General features: G+C 43.4%; 1 protein-coding gene across 2 annotated transcripts in view; it reads right to left on the bottom strand.

Annotated features, from left to right (window-relative positions):
- The window catches only part of TTLL11 (tubulin tyrosine ligase like 11), a 228,934-nt gene extending 210,844 nt beyond the window's left edge, over positions 1 to 18,090 (bottom strand). For both annotated transcript variants that reach the window (XM_027614537.2, XM_027614538.2), the window contains exon 1: positions 16,893 to 18,090. In XM_027614537.2, the coding sequence (XP_027470338.1) occupies positions 16,893 to 17,330 (438 nt within the window). In that variant the 5' untranslated portion in view covers positions 17,331 to 18,090. The remainder of the gene's footprint in view (positions 1 to 16,892) is intronic.
- Positions 18,091 to 18,765: the final 675 nt, after the last annotated feature.

Below are 18,765 nucleotides of genomic sequence, written 5' to 3'. Positions count from 1 at the left end.
TCTTCTGGCAAATGGTACTCAAGTGTCTTGTTTTAACAAGAAATATATACTGTTCCCCTTTGATAAATCAGATTATCAAAAGATGTTGATCTTTTATTTATTTATTTATTTATTTATTTATTTATTTATTTATTTATTTGACAGAGAGACAGTACAAGCAGGGGGAGCACCAGAGGGAGAGGAAGAAGCAGGCTTCCGCTGAGCAGGGAGCCCAATGCAGGACTCGATTCCAGGTCCCTGGGATCATGACCTGAGCCAAAGGCAGACGCTTAACTGACTGAGCCACGCAAGTGCCCCAAGAAACTGCTGATCTAATAATACCTAAAATAGACTGTGTTTCTAAATCAGATCTGCTTTTACATCTGATGTATAATTGATGAGTAATTTTCATTTTTTTGAAAAATTCCTCATTAGTATTAATGCAGTAGTTAAACCATATTGCAGTTCAATTTAGCTGATGTTTGCTTCTTGTGCCAGAATATTTCTGAATTTTAAGTTTAAATCAACAAGTATTTCATTATAATGCCATGTAAATATTATCTAACAACTAAATTCATTTATCATCAATAATCCATTTGCTGTAACAAATTCATTATTGAGATATAAGTAATTTATTGACTAATTTTATATTTTTTTCCTTGAGGAGGGGGCACCTTGTTCTCATTCACACAAAAGGATGATATAGACCAGTAGTAGTGGCCCTGATTCAAGGGCAGGGATGGTGTCTACTTGTGTCTTTTTTTTTTTTTAGAGCGTGAGAGAGTGCGAGCAGGGGTGGGGGGCAAGGGGCAGAGGGAGAGAAAGAGAATCTTAAGCAGGTTCCATGCCAAGTTAGGAGCCCGATGCGGACCTGATCTCACAACCCAGAGATCATGACCTGAGTCGAAATCAAGAGTCTGATGCTCGACCGATTAAGCCACAGGCGCCCCCCATTTTTTAAGTAGGCTCCACACCCAGTATGCAGCCCAACACAGGGCTTGAACTCATGATCCTGAGATCAAGACCTGAGCTGAGCTCAAGAGTCGGACACTTAACTGATTAAACCACCCAGGCACCCCTAATTGTGCCATTGTCTTGAAGAGGCCTTGGGGCACAGTGGACATACAACATATATTTGTTGTATGAATGATGGAGAACTTCAAGGCCTCAGGATTTAAAATCATACATGTATGCTCTATATCATTTACTTCCTAGAAATACTTCTGCACATTCTAATGGAACAGTATTGCATAAACTCTTGAACAACGCTCCTTAGTGACCAGCTGAAGCTTTTTAAACGGTCACCCAGCAGGGACCATTCTCCTCTCCCTTTGTTCCCTAGACACAGAGTACTTTTTCTGAGAAGTCTTAAGAGTAATAAGTTTTCACAGCTATCACATACCGTTAAAGGAACATCTTTGCAACCTGCCTAGACAGTCATAAAGTTTAGTAATTTCTGAGAAAGTGTCATAAAATCCAGTAAGATGGCAAGGCTTTGTGTAAGTAGTTTCAAATAGAGCCTGAGGTTCCTTAAGAAAGGAACAAGTGCACAGGCTAAAGAAAGCTATGGAAAGTAAACCCAGCCAAAACCGAAGACTTGCAGGGACTTACAAACAGCTGTTCTCTATTTCTGGCTTGAGCTTTGCAATGCCAGAGACAGGATGAGTTCACTGCCTGGAATCCCTTTATGTCATTTCCCTTTAAAGAAAATAGTCACTTTGAAGGTAGTCCAAAAACACAGCACTAGAACCATTAGTGATTACACAGTTCAATTCAATTAGCATTTGCTGAATGCCTTCTCTGTGCCAGGCATTGAAGAACTCAAAGATGAGTAAGACAAGCTCCCTGCTACTGGATATCCTACAGTCTAGGGGAAGAGACAGACCATCTCGATCAACAGCCTTGCCCACCCAGCCCCATCTTGTCCCAGGTAGCATCGTCTCTCCTGAGGTGTAAGACAGCATCCTAACTTGCTTCTGCCTCCACTCTGGGGCTCCAATCCATTCTCCAGAGGGATATTTTTCAAAAGGCAGGTGTAAATCATCTTTCCCCTGCACACAGGGAATGGTCTGGCACCTGAGTGCCCCCGGCAAGGCAAACATCAGATTAGAGGCTCCCATATCAAGCCAGGCCCTCTGTGAGGCACATCCTCAGTGGGCAAACCAGAAGAAAACCTGCCTTGTCTTGGGTGTTGGCTCAGGGAAGGGGAAAAGAGCCTCCCCTTGGAATGCCTAACCATAACACATACAAGTCTGGAGTCAGACTTTAAACTATGCCTATTATCTTAAAAGCCTAAGACCAAAAATTTAGTTTCCAGTATTCTAGGTTAGTAGAGCCCTCTGAGCCACTGGCACAAGATGAAAATCCTCACTTTAAACTCAGGTCTCAGAGAATTAACAAGAGATTAAAGTTCCAAGGAACATGAGCTCACTGTCAAAAAAGAAAGGTCTAGAAATGTCTAACTGAGAATCCCAGAAAAAGAGAAGCAAAACAATGGGTAAGAGGCAATACTGAAAGAGAAAACAGATGAGAATTTTCCAGAGTTGATAAAAGATAGCAAACCTCAGAGACAAGAGTCCCGACAAATCTCAAGCAGAATAAATAGAAAGAAATCCTCACCCAGGAAGTCATAATGACACAGACAACATCAAAGACAAAGAGAAGATTTTAAAAGCAGCCAGAAGGAAAAAGACACTTCACCAGCAAAAGAAAAAAGTCAACTGAGAACTGACCTCTCAGTAGTAAAAATAGAAGTGAGTAAACAGTGGCATATTCTCAAAGTGCTGAGATCACATAATATCAACTTAGCACTGTATGTACAGCAACACTATCTTCTAAGAATGAAGGCAAAAGGAAGGTAATTTTGGACAAACAGAAACCGATAGCGTTTATTACAAATAGCCCCTCACCAAAGGAACTTCTAAGAGATTACTTCCAGGAGAAAGAAAATGATCCCAGAAGGAAGGTCTGAGTTGTAAAGTGGATAATAAACAAAGCAAATGGTAAATGTGGGCAAATCTAAAATACACCAAGGCTTTGTAAAAACTAATAATAATGTCTAATTTGTAAAGTTCAAAAAAAGGATAAAGTAAGAGAGAACTAATATATTGGACAAAAAAGCATGTAAGTCAGGAGGCATGCAACCAAAACGAAATATCCTAAGATCCTTGTGTTGTTAAGAGGAAAGTAAAGATACTAACTTTAGACTTTGTGAAGTTAGTTATACACATATAAATTTTCTAGGGTAACCACTAGAAGAATAAATATAGGATGTATAACTTCCAGACTAGTACAGGGGGGAATGGGAAAAGGAAAAAGTCAATTTAAAAATATATGAAATCCATAATCATAGAGGGAAACACTAATATAACTCTTCAATGGTCAGACAAAAATATCAGGGCTATAAAATTTGTATAATGCAATCCACAAGCTAATCTGGTATACATATGTAAAATACTGCATTCAATAACTAGAGGATACACATTCTTTTCTGAAACAAATAGAACATCTCCATTTATTAGGCTATAAAGCCAAAAACTGGAAAACAGAAAAAAGCAAGGAGAGCGGGCAAGAGAAAGAGAGGAAAGAAAGAATATCTTTTAACCACAATGCTATTAAGATAGAAATTAACAATAAAAAGATAAGTAGAAATAATCTGTTATATGTTTAGAAACCCTTAAAAAACCCACAAAGCTAAATAACTCACAGGCCAAAGAAAAAATCTTCACGAAAATGTGAAATACGTAGAACTAAAAGGTGAATTTTAAAAAATGCTACATAGGGCGCCTGGGTGGCTCAGTCGTTAAGCGTTTGCCTTTGGCTCAGGTCATGATCCTAGGGTCCTGGGATCGAGTCCCACATCAGGCTCCCTGCTCCGCAGGAAGCCTGCTTCTCCCTCTCCCACTCCACCTGCTTGTGTTCCTGCTCTCGCTATGTCTCTCTCTGTCAAATAAATAAATAAAATCTTTAAAAAAAATAAATAAATAAAAATAAAAATAAAAAATGCTACATAGCAAAACTGTGGGTGCAGCCAAAGTGGTACTTAGAGGCAAGTTTGTAGTTTTTGTGTGTGTTTTTTTTTTTTTAAGTAAACTCTATGCCCAACATGGGGCTTGAATTCATGCCCCCAAGATCAAGAGTCTCATGCTCTACTGACTGAACCAGCCAGGTGTCCCAAGTCTGTAGTCTTGAATGTTTTATTAGAAAAGAGATAGGCTTAGCATTCAACTTAATGTCAGAAATAGAACAACATCATAAGCCTCAAAAGTAGAAGAAAGGAAATCATAAAGAGCAGAAAGCCATGAAACAGAAAACAAAAATAGAATGGAGATGATCAATAAACCAAAAGTTGCTACTTTGGAAAAACTAACCAAACTGAGATCCATAGAAAGTACCATAAGTGACTAAGCAAGGATACTTAGCCTAGCCTGGGGTGTGTGGGAGTGGAGGGGGTCAGAAAGACTTATGGAAAAGAGGAGGCATGAGCTGATCCTTGAAGCATGTGTAGGAGTTAGCCAAAGAAAGGAAAGGAACTTTCTAAGGAAGAAGGAAAATATGACCAAGATAAAGGGGAATGGTACAGCATGAAGGCTCAAGAGAGCCACACACAGTGCAGTGTTAGTAGTAGATAAAGTTCAAGGCCTGAAATATGTGAAGTATGGAGAAGCTTAGGGCCCAGATATTAATAAAAAATATTCAACTGAGTCTTTACTGTATACCTGGTATCGTAGGCTAAATACATACTTATATTTCTTAATGCTGGCAACAAGCAACTCCATGAGGTACAATTGTATCACACCCATTCTATAAATAAAGAAACTGGGGTTCAGAGCAAAACTTCCCCACGGTTACATAGTGAGTTATTTCAAACCCATATCTGTGTGGTTCCAAAGTCCATGCTACACTGCATCTCAGGTCATGGAAGTCTTCATATGGACCTTTTGTAAGGAGCCTGAACTTTATCCTTGAGGCAAATATTCAAATCTACCCCACAAAAACCAAAACTCACTCTTACAGTGAAAGTCTGGAATGGTGTCACAGCTGCCACCAGGACAGAGTCCCTTTCATACAGGTGTCCAAAAAGTCAACGTACCAGTAACAGGCAATATTGCAATGCAGAACGACAACAGGACGCACGGGGCTGACGTGAGTTCCTGAGGCATATTTACAATTACTACCTGGGAGGCAAGTACTGTTCAATGACGAGAACTGGATAAGCACATGGCACTTTTTTCAACATCTTTATTGAAATACAATTCACATACCACACAATTCACCCATGTCGAGTGTACAGTTCAACAGTTTTTAGCATAGTCATGGAGTTGTGCAACCATCACCACAACCGATATTGGGACATTTTTATCACCCCAAAGAGAAATCCTGTACTAGCAGTCGCACCCAACTTCCCCACCAAAAGCCTCCCCCACCCCTAGGCAACCACTGACCTATTTTCTCTATACAGATTTCTCTCTTCTGAGCGTTTTGTATAAATGGAATCACATCATGGGTGGTCCCTGTGGCTGGCTTCTTTCACATAAGATGTTTTCAAGGCTCATCCATGTTGTGGCATGTATCAGTGCATTCCTTTTTATGGCCAGATAATATTCCACCACATGGATAGACCATGTTTTGCTTACCCGTCAGCTCATGGACATTTGGTTGTTTCCGCTTTTTGCCTATTGTGAATAATGCTACTATGAACATTAGCATAGTGTTTTTTAATGAACATCCATGTTCATCTCTCTCAGGTATATACCTAGGAGTAAAATACTGGGATGTAGAAATTCCATGTTTAACATTTGAGGACCTGCCAAACCATTTTTCAAATGGCTGCACCATTTTACATTCCCACCCCAAGAGCATATGAGGGCTCCAATTTCTCCACACCCTCACAAACACTTATGATTTGCCTTTTTAGACATCCTAGTAGGTACAAAGTAGTATTTCACTGTGGTTTTGATTTTCATTCCCCTAATGGCTAATGATGGTATGTGACATTTTAATACAACCTTTAATGTGTCCTTTTTTTTCACACCAGAGATATTTTGACAAAACCTAAGAGACAAAGAAATAACCGATTGAAACTTTCCACAGTTTCATTACCCAACTATGCGAAATGCTTAAACCTCAGCCTATGGGAAGAAGATCCAGGAGCCAGATGTGGGGAAAGGGTCAAGGGTAGAGAGAAAATCAAGCACGTCACTGAGTAAATTGTTGAAAATTTAAAAGTGGCTTTATATTCTGATGTGGCTATTTCAATTTAGACATAATAGCTACACAAAAATAGCCCTATCAAAATGCCCTGCTTTGAACTAGGAATAATTATCAGAACTAGATTTGGCGAAGACAGGGAAAAGATTCACCTAGTTCACTCTCTTCTCCAATATTTGTCATTACATCTTTCAAAAGCAGGTACTCGTAGGAACTCTCATACACTGTTAAGTAGAAACTGCTACAATTCAAAAAAAAAAAGAAAGAAAGAAAGAAAGAAAGAAAGAAAGAAACTGCTACAATTCTTGGAAAGCAAATTAGTGATACGTTCCAGAAGCCTGAAAACATACATGTCCTTTCACCCAAATACTTCATTTCCGCAAAGTTTATTTTAAGAAAATAATTTAAAATGTAGGGGAAAAGGACTCCAGAAAACTTTTTCACAGAGAAATCAATCTAAACATTTACTAACACGAAAATAAATAAATTTCACTGAATGAGATTTTTTTTAACAATTAAGATGACATTTCTGAAAGTTTTTATAGCATAGGAAAATGTCTAAATTATAATGTGGGCATTAGTGTTAACATAATAACACTAATCAGCTTTGTAAAACATTGACATTAATCACATCAGCTGACATTTATGCTGAAGAAATGCTGAAACGAAATGCTTCAAAAAGAAAAGAGTCATTGCATCTCTGTAGTAGGATTATAAATTTTTTCAATTTTTTTCCCAAAATTTTAGTATTTTAAACAATGTGCTGTTTAAATGAAACTTAACAGCCAGGCTCAAAGCCCAGTCCTGTACTGATGACTTAGGTAATTAAGTAATTTCCAATGGTCTTACTTATTTCTAGGGGGTCAGGAAATCAGACTCAATGTAGATGGGCAATGTGGTCACTGGAACAAGACCCAGCCTGAGAGCCAGGAGACCCAGCACCTAGTTCTAAGCTGTATGTCACCTAACAACTCTGAAGGGTGGGAGAGTTGAAATGGAACCAAGACTTACTATGTAGTGGCTTTGGCATGCAGGTTATGTATGTTATTAAACATATGTTATTAAAATGGGACAACCACCCTATGAGACAAGTATGATGCCCCCCGTGTCAGAACTAATAAGCAGTGGGGGTCCAAACCCAAATCTAACTCCATACCATAATGACAACTATAAAACAGAAATAATGAAGTCTACCATACTCACTGCACAAAGTTCAAGTCAATTAGATAAATGTATGTAAAAGTTCCACATACAACATTTAGCTCGGGGGTGCCTGGGTGGCTCAGTTGGTTAAGCTCAATTGGTTTGGGCTCAGGTCATGATCTCAGGGTCCTGAGATCGAGCCCCGTGTCGGGCTCTGCACTGGGCATGGAGTCTGCTTAAGATTCTCTCCCTCTGCCCCTTCTCCCCTTCCCTCTCTAAAAAAAAAGAAAAACCCATCTAGCTCCATAGAAATATAAGACCCTAAGGTTCTTCACACAGCCTGTTAATCCATCAGAAGTTTAATAGCATCTGAAGATAGAACTGTGTGTTTCTACCCTCTTGAGCCAACAAGTCAACAGTAAGTAAGGACTGCTTTTAGTGAAGAGGAATGAAAAAATTTTTAACTAGAATAAGGTAGATTATGCAAGGCAAAAGACTATCTGTTAGATGTTTAAATAATAAACGCAGAAAGGCTTACAATGCATATGAGACAAAAAGTAATTATCCACAATATTTATAAACCAATAAGAAAAACATCAACATAAGCAAAATACAAACATAAACAACCTGAAAGATAAATGAACAAAGAATACATTTAGGCATTCCACAGAGGAAATAGTACAAAGGACTGGTAAGCATACAGAAAGCCCAACCTCACTGACAAGCAGAGAAATGTAAATCAAAAGAACACATTTTTACCTATCAATTGGGCTAAGATTTAGAAGATTAATAGGAGATGGATTGCAGAGGAGATGAGAAGAGAGGCAGTCTCAACACGGCTGGTGGCTTCGGGCTCCCTTCTCAGCGGGAAGCCTGCTTCTCCCTCTCCCACTCCCCCTGCTTGTGTTCCCTCTCTCTATGTGTCTCTCTGTGTCAAATGAATAAATAAAATCTTTTAAAAGTAAAAAAAAAAAAGTAAAATCTTTTAAAAGTAAAAATAAATAAATAAATAAATAAATAAACACTTATTGTCTGAACAACGATGTCCACTGTGCCTTTCTTTGTAATTACGAGGGAAAAGTGTGGAAACGGTATCCATCAATAAATTTTATGATGGTATATCCACAAAGTGGACTATTAGATTGTTATTAACATGATATGAACCTATACTTACCAACAGAGAAAGATGTCCATGCTAAAAAAGCAGTTGCCAGACATTATACATATTGTTTAACCGCAGCATTTAAAATCATGTATGTTTACATTTATATATTCTATATGTATCTCTTGCATCTCCACATATGATTCATACTGCGGTGGTCATTAGCACCATTCCCCAGATAGTCTGATTATCCTCTTTATACCTTCATGGTAGAACCGCACATCCCCAAGCCCTGTGAGGTTAGCCATGCCATGTAACGCTTTGGTGAATGAACTGTGAGCACAGTGACTTCTGGGTAGAAGTCTTAAAAGTCAGTGCACAATGTGCACATTCCCTTCCCCTCAGTGACTCAGTGAAGCAGGTGTTGAGCTGGAAGCATGGGTTTCTGAATAACCAAAAGGCTGAGAGCCCCCATCCCTCCTACCCCCATCAACCCGCACTGAATTCCTGAGCATGAGCGAGAAATAAACTTCTGTTGTTATGAAGCCACAGATATATTGTGGTTGCTTGTTACTAGAGCACAATTTAGTTATCCTGACACATGCAGGAATAAGGAAAATTCTGGAAGGATACATACCAAACTCTAACAGTGGTGTTGCCCCTTAAGGAGAAGAGTTAGAAGGGGAAGGGGATGGGGTGAGGAATGCAGGCTTGGGGGGTTTATTTTATATACTTGGGAACTGTATACATTTTTTATAAGCACATATTGTTTTTGGATATTGAACGAATTTATTTATAAATAATCAAGGAGGTCCAGAAAATTTACCATTGTTGCTTTTTTAGATTCCAATAAACCACAGTTCTGAGACACAACTAGAAATAAAATCTCCCTATGAGCATAAAGAACAAAATGGGAAAACTGTCCTTCATTAGAGTTCTAGGCAGATGGACAGAAGGACTTTTTGGAAAAGTAACATTCTACCGAATTGGGATGATGGGCGCAGGAGAAAAACTGCCCTATTCTTCCAGCTCCATGAAGGAGGAGGAGGTTTTATTCAGATGCCAAGAGAAGCAGATGGGGCTACAGAAAGAGTCGTCAGAACTGCCTGCTAGGACTTACAAAGGCATTTATAAAAATTACTAGATAATGGTTCAAACACACCCAGGGAAACAAACACGCACACAAATGGCAACCGAGGCAGCTGTTACAGGTACGACCGGACATGACGTGAAAGGAGAGATATCAGTCCATGTGGAATAGAGAACCAGGGTTACTGTTCTCTCCAGCAAAACACCAATCTTTGCAGAGGAAATCTCAGGGACATAACGTGGCTGCAGGGGAGAAGCCACAGGAAGGGAGGAGTTCAAAACTAATGAAAGGACATGCAAGGTTATTTGCCTGTTCATACCTCTATGTTTCTGTTAGAAAACTTAATGAGGACGTCACAGAAATTCACTGGAGGGAAAGCCAAACAGGTATTCCTACTGTAAACACGGGCACTTGAAAGAGTTTCTGATGGAACCCTCCTATCAACCCTACCAAGTATGTGATGCTCATTCCTAGAGATGAGCCATCTTCGGCTCAGAGAGGGAAAGCAAGTTGCCCAGGGTCACAGAGCCAAGATTTAAACCCACGTCTGGCAATGGTGTTTCCAGAGTCAGTGGGGAGGACCGTAGGGAAGACAGTAAAGAGTAAAGGGATCAGCTCAGGAAATCCACATCTCTTCCACACAGCTAATGGGTCTATTCACAGGCACAACCTCAGCCCTTCCCGTGAACTCAAATAGCTACCATAAGCCTCCCACGGTGATGTATTTGATAATTAATACACCAAAGTGTGAGGAAGGCACCAGGTTAAAATAGCGGCTTTAAATTTTTCAATTAAATTCACAAAACCTTAAAAGTATGATTGGTTCAAAAAGTTTAAGTCCGTGTTATTTTAAAAATTTTAAACCTAGACTATATCACATTGACATTCATTTAAAATGTAACTGTCCCTTATCCACAGAGAGCTTTGTGTGTTTTTCTATCTGCTGTATCCCAGGAGCCCAGATACAGTCTGGCACAGAGTAGGTCTCAAAATATTTATGAAATGATTCCAATGAGCTGGTCATAGATGTTCTGGTTAACCAGTAACCTATATATGCAAACTAAATTCTATAATCGTTTTTTTCTAGTTTTTAAAAAAGTAGATCAAATAACCAAAGTCTGTGATTGCTCAGAGGAAGAAAAATGGCTAACATTTACTAACGACTCACAGTGTCAAGCATGGGGTTAAGGCAATTTACATACATTCCCTTATTTAATTTCACAAAAATTCTGCAAGGTAGGTGTCACTTGACTTGTTACAGATCAAGAAATTGAGGCTCAGATTCTATATTTAGTACACGATCGGTTGGGTCACACAAGTCATTAGTAGCAAGGATTTTAACTCAACTGCCTGAATCCAAAGCCCATGCTAGCTCCAGACGCAACACTTCCCCTCTAGAGAAGGCACTTAAAGAGTGGGCAGTTACTATTATAATATGTCCTTTTCAAAGAACAGATTTGAAAGAAAAAGAAAATGTATGATTGAATTTTTGCATTCGACTTCTGCTGATACAAACCCAGAATCCAGAATGCTACCAAAATTGAGGCTATTTACAATAGAGGGTATGTTTACATAACACGGGAAACAGCTCTAGGAACTATGCGCTAAAAAAAACAAAATTTTAATTTGTACTAGCCCCTGAACTTGAACATGAGTCCCTGGAACTTATTTTTTAAAGGACTGTGTGAGATGTTAGTGTGGATTCGTGAAGCTATTGCACATACCATATTGTTCAAACAATTTGCGGTAGTGAACTGTGATTTTTATGGCCAGACAAGCTCAGCTGGCAAAGGAAAAATTCTGGTGGACTAGCATTAAAATAGCATGTCTGTTGAAAGGAGAGCATGTGATGGAGTGGGATATAAACCATTCTTACATATAATGTTGTTTTTAAAAAACGGAACATAAACCGCAATGACTATCATCGGGACGAGAAAGGGAGGTAAGATTAAACTATCCAGTTTTTCATTTTATACCCCTACCTTCTTCCAGAAGGAATGAGGTAGAGCAATTCATAGAGCAGGATCACATTCCATAGAAGAGCAAGGCAACTCAGCTAGTCAAATGGCACCCAAATTACTTCTCTGTGGGCAGCAACAAAATAGGATTTGGAAAGTACAGGCACCAAATGCTCCCACTGCCAGGCAGGATATATTTCAACATGTTTTATTTTAAGTCCTATTTGCAATATCACTCTCCTGGTTCTGAGCGACTCCACTGTCATTTGAGTTATGAGTCAGACAAACGGGAGGGTTAACGAGTGGAGAATTATAAAACACACCAACAAGTGTGCTTTGGAACAAGACAGACCACTGTTTGAACCCTAACTCTCCCTCTTACTTGCTGTGCCCACCTCAGTGTCTTCAAGCATTATCTGGACTAAGAATAACAGACCCCTGGCGGGGTGGATTTTAGCAAAGGATTAGCAAAGAAGACAATGTAGGACTGTACACTGGTTCCAGGCACAGGCCCTGGATGGTTTTGCCACTTGTTACCTGTGGCCTTGGGCTAGCCCTGCACCAACCTATCCCTAAGCCTCAGTTTCCTCATCTGTAATTTGGAAATGATAATAGGATCTACTTCAGGGGCTTGCTGTGAGGATTACATAAAACAATCCACAGTAAATGTCTGATATAATTTTTAATAAGCATAAAACACTAAGTACAATGCCTGGCACAAAGCAGATATTTAATAAGCAGTAATTAATATTACAGAAGTTATAAATAGGACAATGTAATAAGTGTATACATATTCTAAAGAAGGCTGGATAAAGTTCAGAAAACAACCCATGATTTGGAGTCTCTGAAACAAAGAGCTCTCACTGTAATAGATCTTGGGACAGGGGCTTATGCAAGCTATTATCAACAAAAGTCCTTCTGTGGAATCTCTCAGTGCCCTCGTTCATGTCAGCTAGCTGGTGTCCATAGCACCACTGTGCACGTAAACAGAACCTACATCTCCAAGGACGGCAGCTCATAACAATAGTGGCATCTATTCTCCTTGGTGTCTTTTCCCTAAGGTTTCTTTACTGCTGGTGTCAAAACTGCAAAGGAATATACAGGACTTACACAGATGAAAGAGGACCATACAAGTCCATAAATATTTACTGAGTATCTACTATGAGCCAGGATCCATCTCTCTCTTTCATGTGGCAACTTCAATAGTGACTCCATAAACCTGATTTGGCTATTCTAAAATAAACTTTCGCCTTATCTATTAAGTTCACAGAGCTAACATTTGTGAATTTTCCTTTGAGAGGCAAATTTACCTTTGTAGACACGATTGGATTAGACCTGACCAGCGTGGATAGAACTGAAAAGAGAAGCATCAGAGAGTTGGCGTGGTTCACCTGGGGCTGAGAGAGTGGGCAAGAGAAGCTGAGTCTATATATGGCAAGATCCTGTCATATTCAGACAGAAGCGCAAGCTTCTTGGCGTGGTCTCCAACATCCTCCGTGATCGGGCTCCTTCTTCATCTCTCTTGCTCTCCCACATGCTCCCTATGCTGCCATCGTCCCATTCTGCATACAAAAGCTGATCCATGCTCCCTGTCTTTGTTCCTACTCTGTGTGGAATGGCCTTTACCCATTCAGCGCCCAGATTGGACTGCCATTGTGTGCACGTCTGTCCCTCACACGGGGAGCTGCTGGAGGGCAGGGAGTGAATCCCATTCACATCCACATCTGTAACTCCACCCCAGGGTCTGCAGATAGAGATCCAGTAAGAAACAGTAAGAGCCCAGAACTGAAGGCTGGTTTCAAACAGAGTCTGTTTCAAATGCTAGCTCCACCATTTACCAGCCGTATGACCTTGGAGAAGTTAACCTCTGTGTACTTCAATTTCCTCTTCCGTAAAATGGAGACAATGAGGCACTTTACTGGGTTGTTGGGAAAATCAAATCACTGTAGCTACATACACGGGGTAAGAGTTATGTAAGGGTTCATCACAGCTGCTGACATTCACAATCGTTGTTGTTAAATGTATACGTAATAAAGAAAAGTGAAGGAGGAAGAGAGACCGTGACCTGTAACCGAGCAAAGGTTAAATTCACACGCTGGCTACATGCTGCCCTGCTCAATGGACCCTGTGGTGTGGCCCCTCACCATGCACTCACAAAGGAAACACTTTTACCCTGGTTGGTGTTCATGACCTTATTTCCTACCTGGGCTACCCAACCACCTCTGCCAAAGCCAGCCGGATACTCCCAAATCCTGTGGCAACAGCACAGCATGGCGTAGAAGGGACCCCACTCGATCCCTGTGTCCCAGCTCCCCGTGGAGATATGCCTGCTCCTAGAACATCAGTGCTGGACATTACAGACGATCGTGTCCAACGTCACCCCTGTAACAGATGGGAAAACTGAGGCCTCAAGAGGTAGTATCTGCACTTTGTACCTGCTTTACATAAGTTACTTGTCATGCAATCAACTTTTAGAGTAGGTACTAAAAATACCATAATCATAGCTTAAAGCTGGAGGGAACTTAAAGTTTACCCACTCCAGTACTTTTGGAACTCCACATTCTAGGGTATCGAGATGAAGTGTGAGCTCTGTAGCAAGTATCATCATTTGGTGAATATGTGCCCCAAGTCAAACACCACTCCCGCCCTCACAGGAGGACAAGGGAAGAGTGACATTAAGTGAATAATCACGCATCTAATAGTAAAGTCCTATTGAGGTGAGTGAATTTGTTTTAAAATATACCGGAAGGAGCAACTCCACTTGCATGCCCAATATGCTTTCCGACCGAGAAGTAAAAGGCAGGACTCAGGTGGAGGGGGCAGTTACAGGTAGTGCCTGGAAACTGCCCCCTACACTTGGTTCACCAGTGCAAGGACCTCGTGTACACTAACATTACCATTATGTGGCTGCCACGGGAGAACCATTAAACTAGCTAGCCCAATCTACCCCCATTTGATAGACAGGCAGACAAAGAAGCCTGAAGAGTTTAACTCACTTGCCAAACGAGCAGAGTCGATACGTGGAAGAACCTTAAACTCTTTTAGTGGCTCACGCAGCCTCCCAAAAACAAGTCCACATCCCCCATCTGACCCCTGCTCATTTCTCTAGCCTCCCCTCACCACCATCCTGCCGCCCACTCATATCCAGCCATACTGAACTACATGCAAAGCCCCAAAGTACCTCTGCTATGCCCACACTAGGCCCTCTACCAGAGATCCAAAGTCGACAGCCCCTAAATAACTCCCTCTCCTCTTCAACACTCAGAACTCAGCTTATACCTCTCTCCTCCAGGAAACTCTTCTTGAGATGGCCTTCCTCTTCTCCCCCAGCACTTACACCTTTACATAGGGACAGCGAGACACACATCACATAATGTGTTCATCCATTTAACAAGTATTTATTGAACACCTTCTATGTACCAAGCACTTGAGGATACAGCAGTAAATAAAACAAAGCCCTTGCCCTCGTGGAGCTTACATTCTAATGAGGGAAACGGGTAATAAACAAACAATACATAATATAGTGTCCAGTAGAGTTTAGTGCTATAAAAAAGATAATAAAGAAGAGCAAGGGTTGGAGGAGGGATCAGAGGGGAAGGCTTCTCTGAGGAGGTGGCATTTGCTCAAAGAGCAAAAGTGACAGAGTGAGCCATGCAAATAACTGGGAAAAGAGCATTCCAGGAAGCAGCAGCAAAGATCCTATAATCACTGCAATGATTTTTTTTTTTTACTTGTGTTTCTTCCCTACTGAACTATAAGGTCCTTGAGGGCAGAAGTTACATCTTAAGCATCTTTGATTCCCAGGGTCCAGCATCCACAGCAAACACAGACTGAGTGCATGAACCTGGCATGCATGCCTGCTGGTTTCTGAGTCCTTCTGGCTCCATCTCTCAAGATCTAGTCAGCTTTGTGTCTCTCTCCCCCATGGGGCTAAACTAAGCACAGGCCCTCCTTGGGCCGGTCAGCCTCTCCTGGTTCTGGGCCTGGTTCCAGTCCCTGGATTCTCATTAGGACCATGGCACTGACAAGTTCTCCAATTCTATGATGTTCTGGCCAGACCTGGGACCCTGCCCAGAACTGGGAGCCCTCCCTCCAGGTATCCTAGGCATGGAAGTCCTCCTCTGAATCCCAAGCCCCAAGCCTGGGGACCCTGACACCCAGGGAATGGGGAATGGGGAGTGACACTTCCTGACACTTCCCCAATGGCTAACCCCTACCTACCTGGAAGTCTGCCCTGCCTGATTCTTGACTTCCCTCCAAACTACATGACTCCTTCCTGTTGGGACATCAACCTTCTGACCTCATCAATTCTTTCTGTGGCCATCTCTCTGTGTGTTCCAACTTCATAAAACCATTCCTGAATGTCTGTCATAGCCAAAGCACAGAGCTAAGTACCTGAATCTTCATGTTGCCTGTTGTGGATTCCTGTTCCATCAGCAGACCATCTGAGTCTAAGTCTCCAGACCTGACTCCCTAAATCACAACCCCACCACTCCTGGAACCCTGTTAAATAGCCTTAGAAGCTGCAAAAAAAGTCAAATGGCTTTATCCAGTCAGCCAACTGCAACAGGCACCCCTCTGTGTCACTGGTGCTGCATCCCTGCCCCCGCCAGGTCTAAAATGGGTTCAGGGACGAATAACCCATTCCTTCACTCACCCTTGCATCCACCACTTACTGACATGCACCATATGCCAAGTTCTACAATGTAAAATACAGTTCCTGCCCTGATGATGATGATGGTGGTGGTGACAGTGATGGAGGAGGAGAGAGAGGTGAGGGTGGTAGGATGAGTTACCATTTATAGCACACTTGTGCTATGCTACAATAAGCCGTGAGTCTTCTAATACTAATACGAGACAGGTATTATTAGCTTCACTTCACTTCATTAGCTTCCTTCACTTTCAAAGGAAGCAGGCTTAAGAGGTGAAGCAACTCGCTCAAAGTCACACAGCTAAGTGGCAGGGTGTGGTGAGACCCTAAGTCTGTCTGCCTCCAAAGTACCAACTGTTCAGCTGCCACACAATAAGTGCTGAATGAAGAGAACTTGAATGAAGAAGTGAAAGACAGGATCCCGGGCCCCGAGGACCCAAAGCTGGTGAAGGAGACAGACATAAAAGCTAAGATCTACGTAGGGGAGCGCTGGTATCTACAGCAGGTGAGCGCTGAGGGCTAGAAGCCAGAGCCCGTAGTGTAGGGGAGCCCGGGGAAGGAGTTGGCTAACCTGACCTGAAGCGGGCTGTAAGTCTTCTGGAGGAAGTGACTTTGGGGGCTAGGCCTTGAAGGATGAGCACTTGGAGCGTGGCGCTCGGCAGGAGCTCAGCCCTCAGCCCTGGCCTGGGCCGCGCCGGGTCCTCTGAGGTCGAACTGTCCACCCTCCCGCCGTGCCCACGCGGCCGGGCCGGGCCTCACCTCCTTCCACTTGAGCTGGCGGATGCTGATCTTCAGGGCGTCCAGGGAGGTCCTGGCCTTGGAGCTGTCCACGGTGACCGGCCGCTGAGAGCAGTACTCGTCCGCCGAGCGGCCCGAGCTCCGCCGGCAGCCCCGGCCCTTGCTCCGGGGCTTCCGGTGCGGGCAGAGGCCCCGCGCCCGCGCCGGCTGCGGCTTGGCCAGGGGCAGCGTGGGCGGCGGCCGCGGGACGACCCGGGCGTCCCCCTCCTCGGCCGCGCGGGGCTGCGCCGGGGCCCCCTCCCTGGGCTGCTCCTCGGGAGCCTTGCGCTCCGGCTCCCCGGCCGCGCCCGAGTCCACGCCGCCCTGCTCCGCCGCCGCCGCCGCCGGCGCTTCGGCCACGGCCACCGCCTCCGCCTCCCACCTGGCCGCCAGCTCCCTCTCGGAGCTGCCCCGCTGCATGGCGCTCAGGGCCGGTGCCAGCGCCAGTGCCACCGCCGCCGCCGCCGCTCCGCCGCCCCGGCCCGCGACCAAACTGCCACCGCTGCCACGCGCTCCCCGCCCGAGCCCGTTGCCATGATCGCTCAGGCTTCGGTTGACAAGGGCAGTCGCCTCCTCGGGACGGGGCTCGGGGAGGGACAATCACCGCCGGAGCCGCGGCGACCTCATAGGCGACGGCGCCCACGTGATCAGGCCTGTCACAGAGGCGGTGGCGGCCATCTTGGAAGAGGGCGGAAAGCCGCCTGGGCCCGCCAGCCCGGGGAGACGGCGCTGGCCTTCTAAGGGCGCGGAACTTGGAGAGGCAGAAGATAGATGGAGGTTACGAAGGTGTTGGGCGCTTGTGGGGCTCCTGAGCCCGGAGGCTGCGGAGGACGGACGAAAGTCTCAAACAAGAGGCCCACTTTTCCCCACCTCCCATACACAGTTGCTAGAACAACTCCCTCGGAAGGAGGAGACAGAACCTCGCCCCGTGGAGGGAACTCCACCATCGGGAAGCACCTCAGTCTGATGAGGAACAGGCCCAGTCCAGGCCCTGGGGAAGCAGCTATCCGCTGAAAAAAACACCTGCTGCTCCCGGGAGAGCCCCAGACGGAGAAGGGAGACATCTTTCCCTGCTCTCAGAGAACGCCCCATGGGATGGAGAAGCCCTACACATTCCCAGTCAAGTTGAGGGCATTAACACCGCTTTTCTTATTATGTCATTTTTTTTTATTGTGGTAAAATAAGCATAAAAGTTACCATTGTAACCTTTTTTAGGTGTACAGTTCAATGGCATTAAGTACATTCGCATTATTTTGTAAAAACCATCACCAACATCCATTTCTGGAACTTCATCTTCTCAAAGTGAAACTCTGTACTCATTAAACCATAACTCCCCAGCCTCCCTCCCCCCAGCTCTTGGCAACCACCCTTCTACTTTCTCGCTACGAATTTGACTCCTCCAGGGACCTCATTACATACAAGTGGAATCATACAATATTTGTCCCTCTGTGTCTAGCGAATTTCACTCAGCATAATGCCTTCACGGTTCATCCATGTTGTAGCATATCTCAGAATGTCATTCCTTTCTAAGACTGAATAATGTTTTGCTGCATGAATCTACCACAGTGTCTGTACCCATTCACCTGTTGGCTATTGAGAATAATGCTGCTAGGAGCATGGGTGCACAGATACCTTTTCAAGTCCCTGCTTTCATTTCTTTTGGGTTGCAATATATCTTTAAAGCCAATCGAAGGAGAGGGTTCTCCCCTCTCACCTTAGGGAGCCACATTTATTTGTTTTTGTTTGTTTGTTTGGGGGTTTTTTTTTTTAGGGAATGCAGTTGGGAAGGTGTAACAGCACCCCAGACTGAAGACAGTAACCGTAACTGCACACCAGTGGCCCCTCTTTCTCACTC

This window comes from Zalophus californianus, chromosome 13 (assembly GCF_009762305.2).
Source record: "Zalophus californianus isolate mZalCal1 chromosome 13, mZalCal1.pri.v2, whole genome shotgun sequence".
NCBI lineage: Eukaryota > Metazoa > Chordata > Mammalia > Carnivora > Otariidae > Zalophus > Zalophus californianus.
Note: the sequence above shows the minus strand (reverse complement) of the source record. Positions and strands in the feature narration are given on the sequence as shown.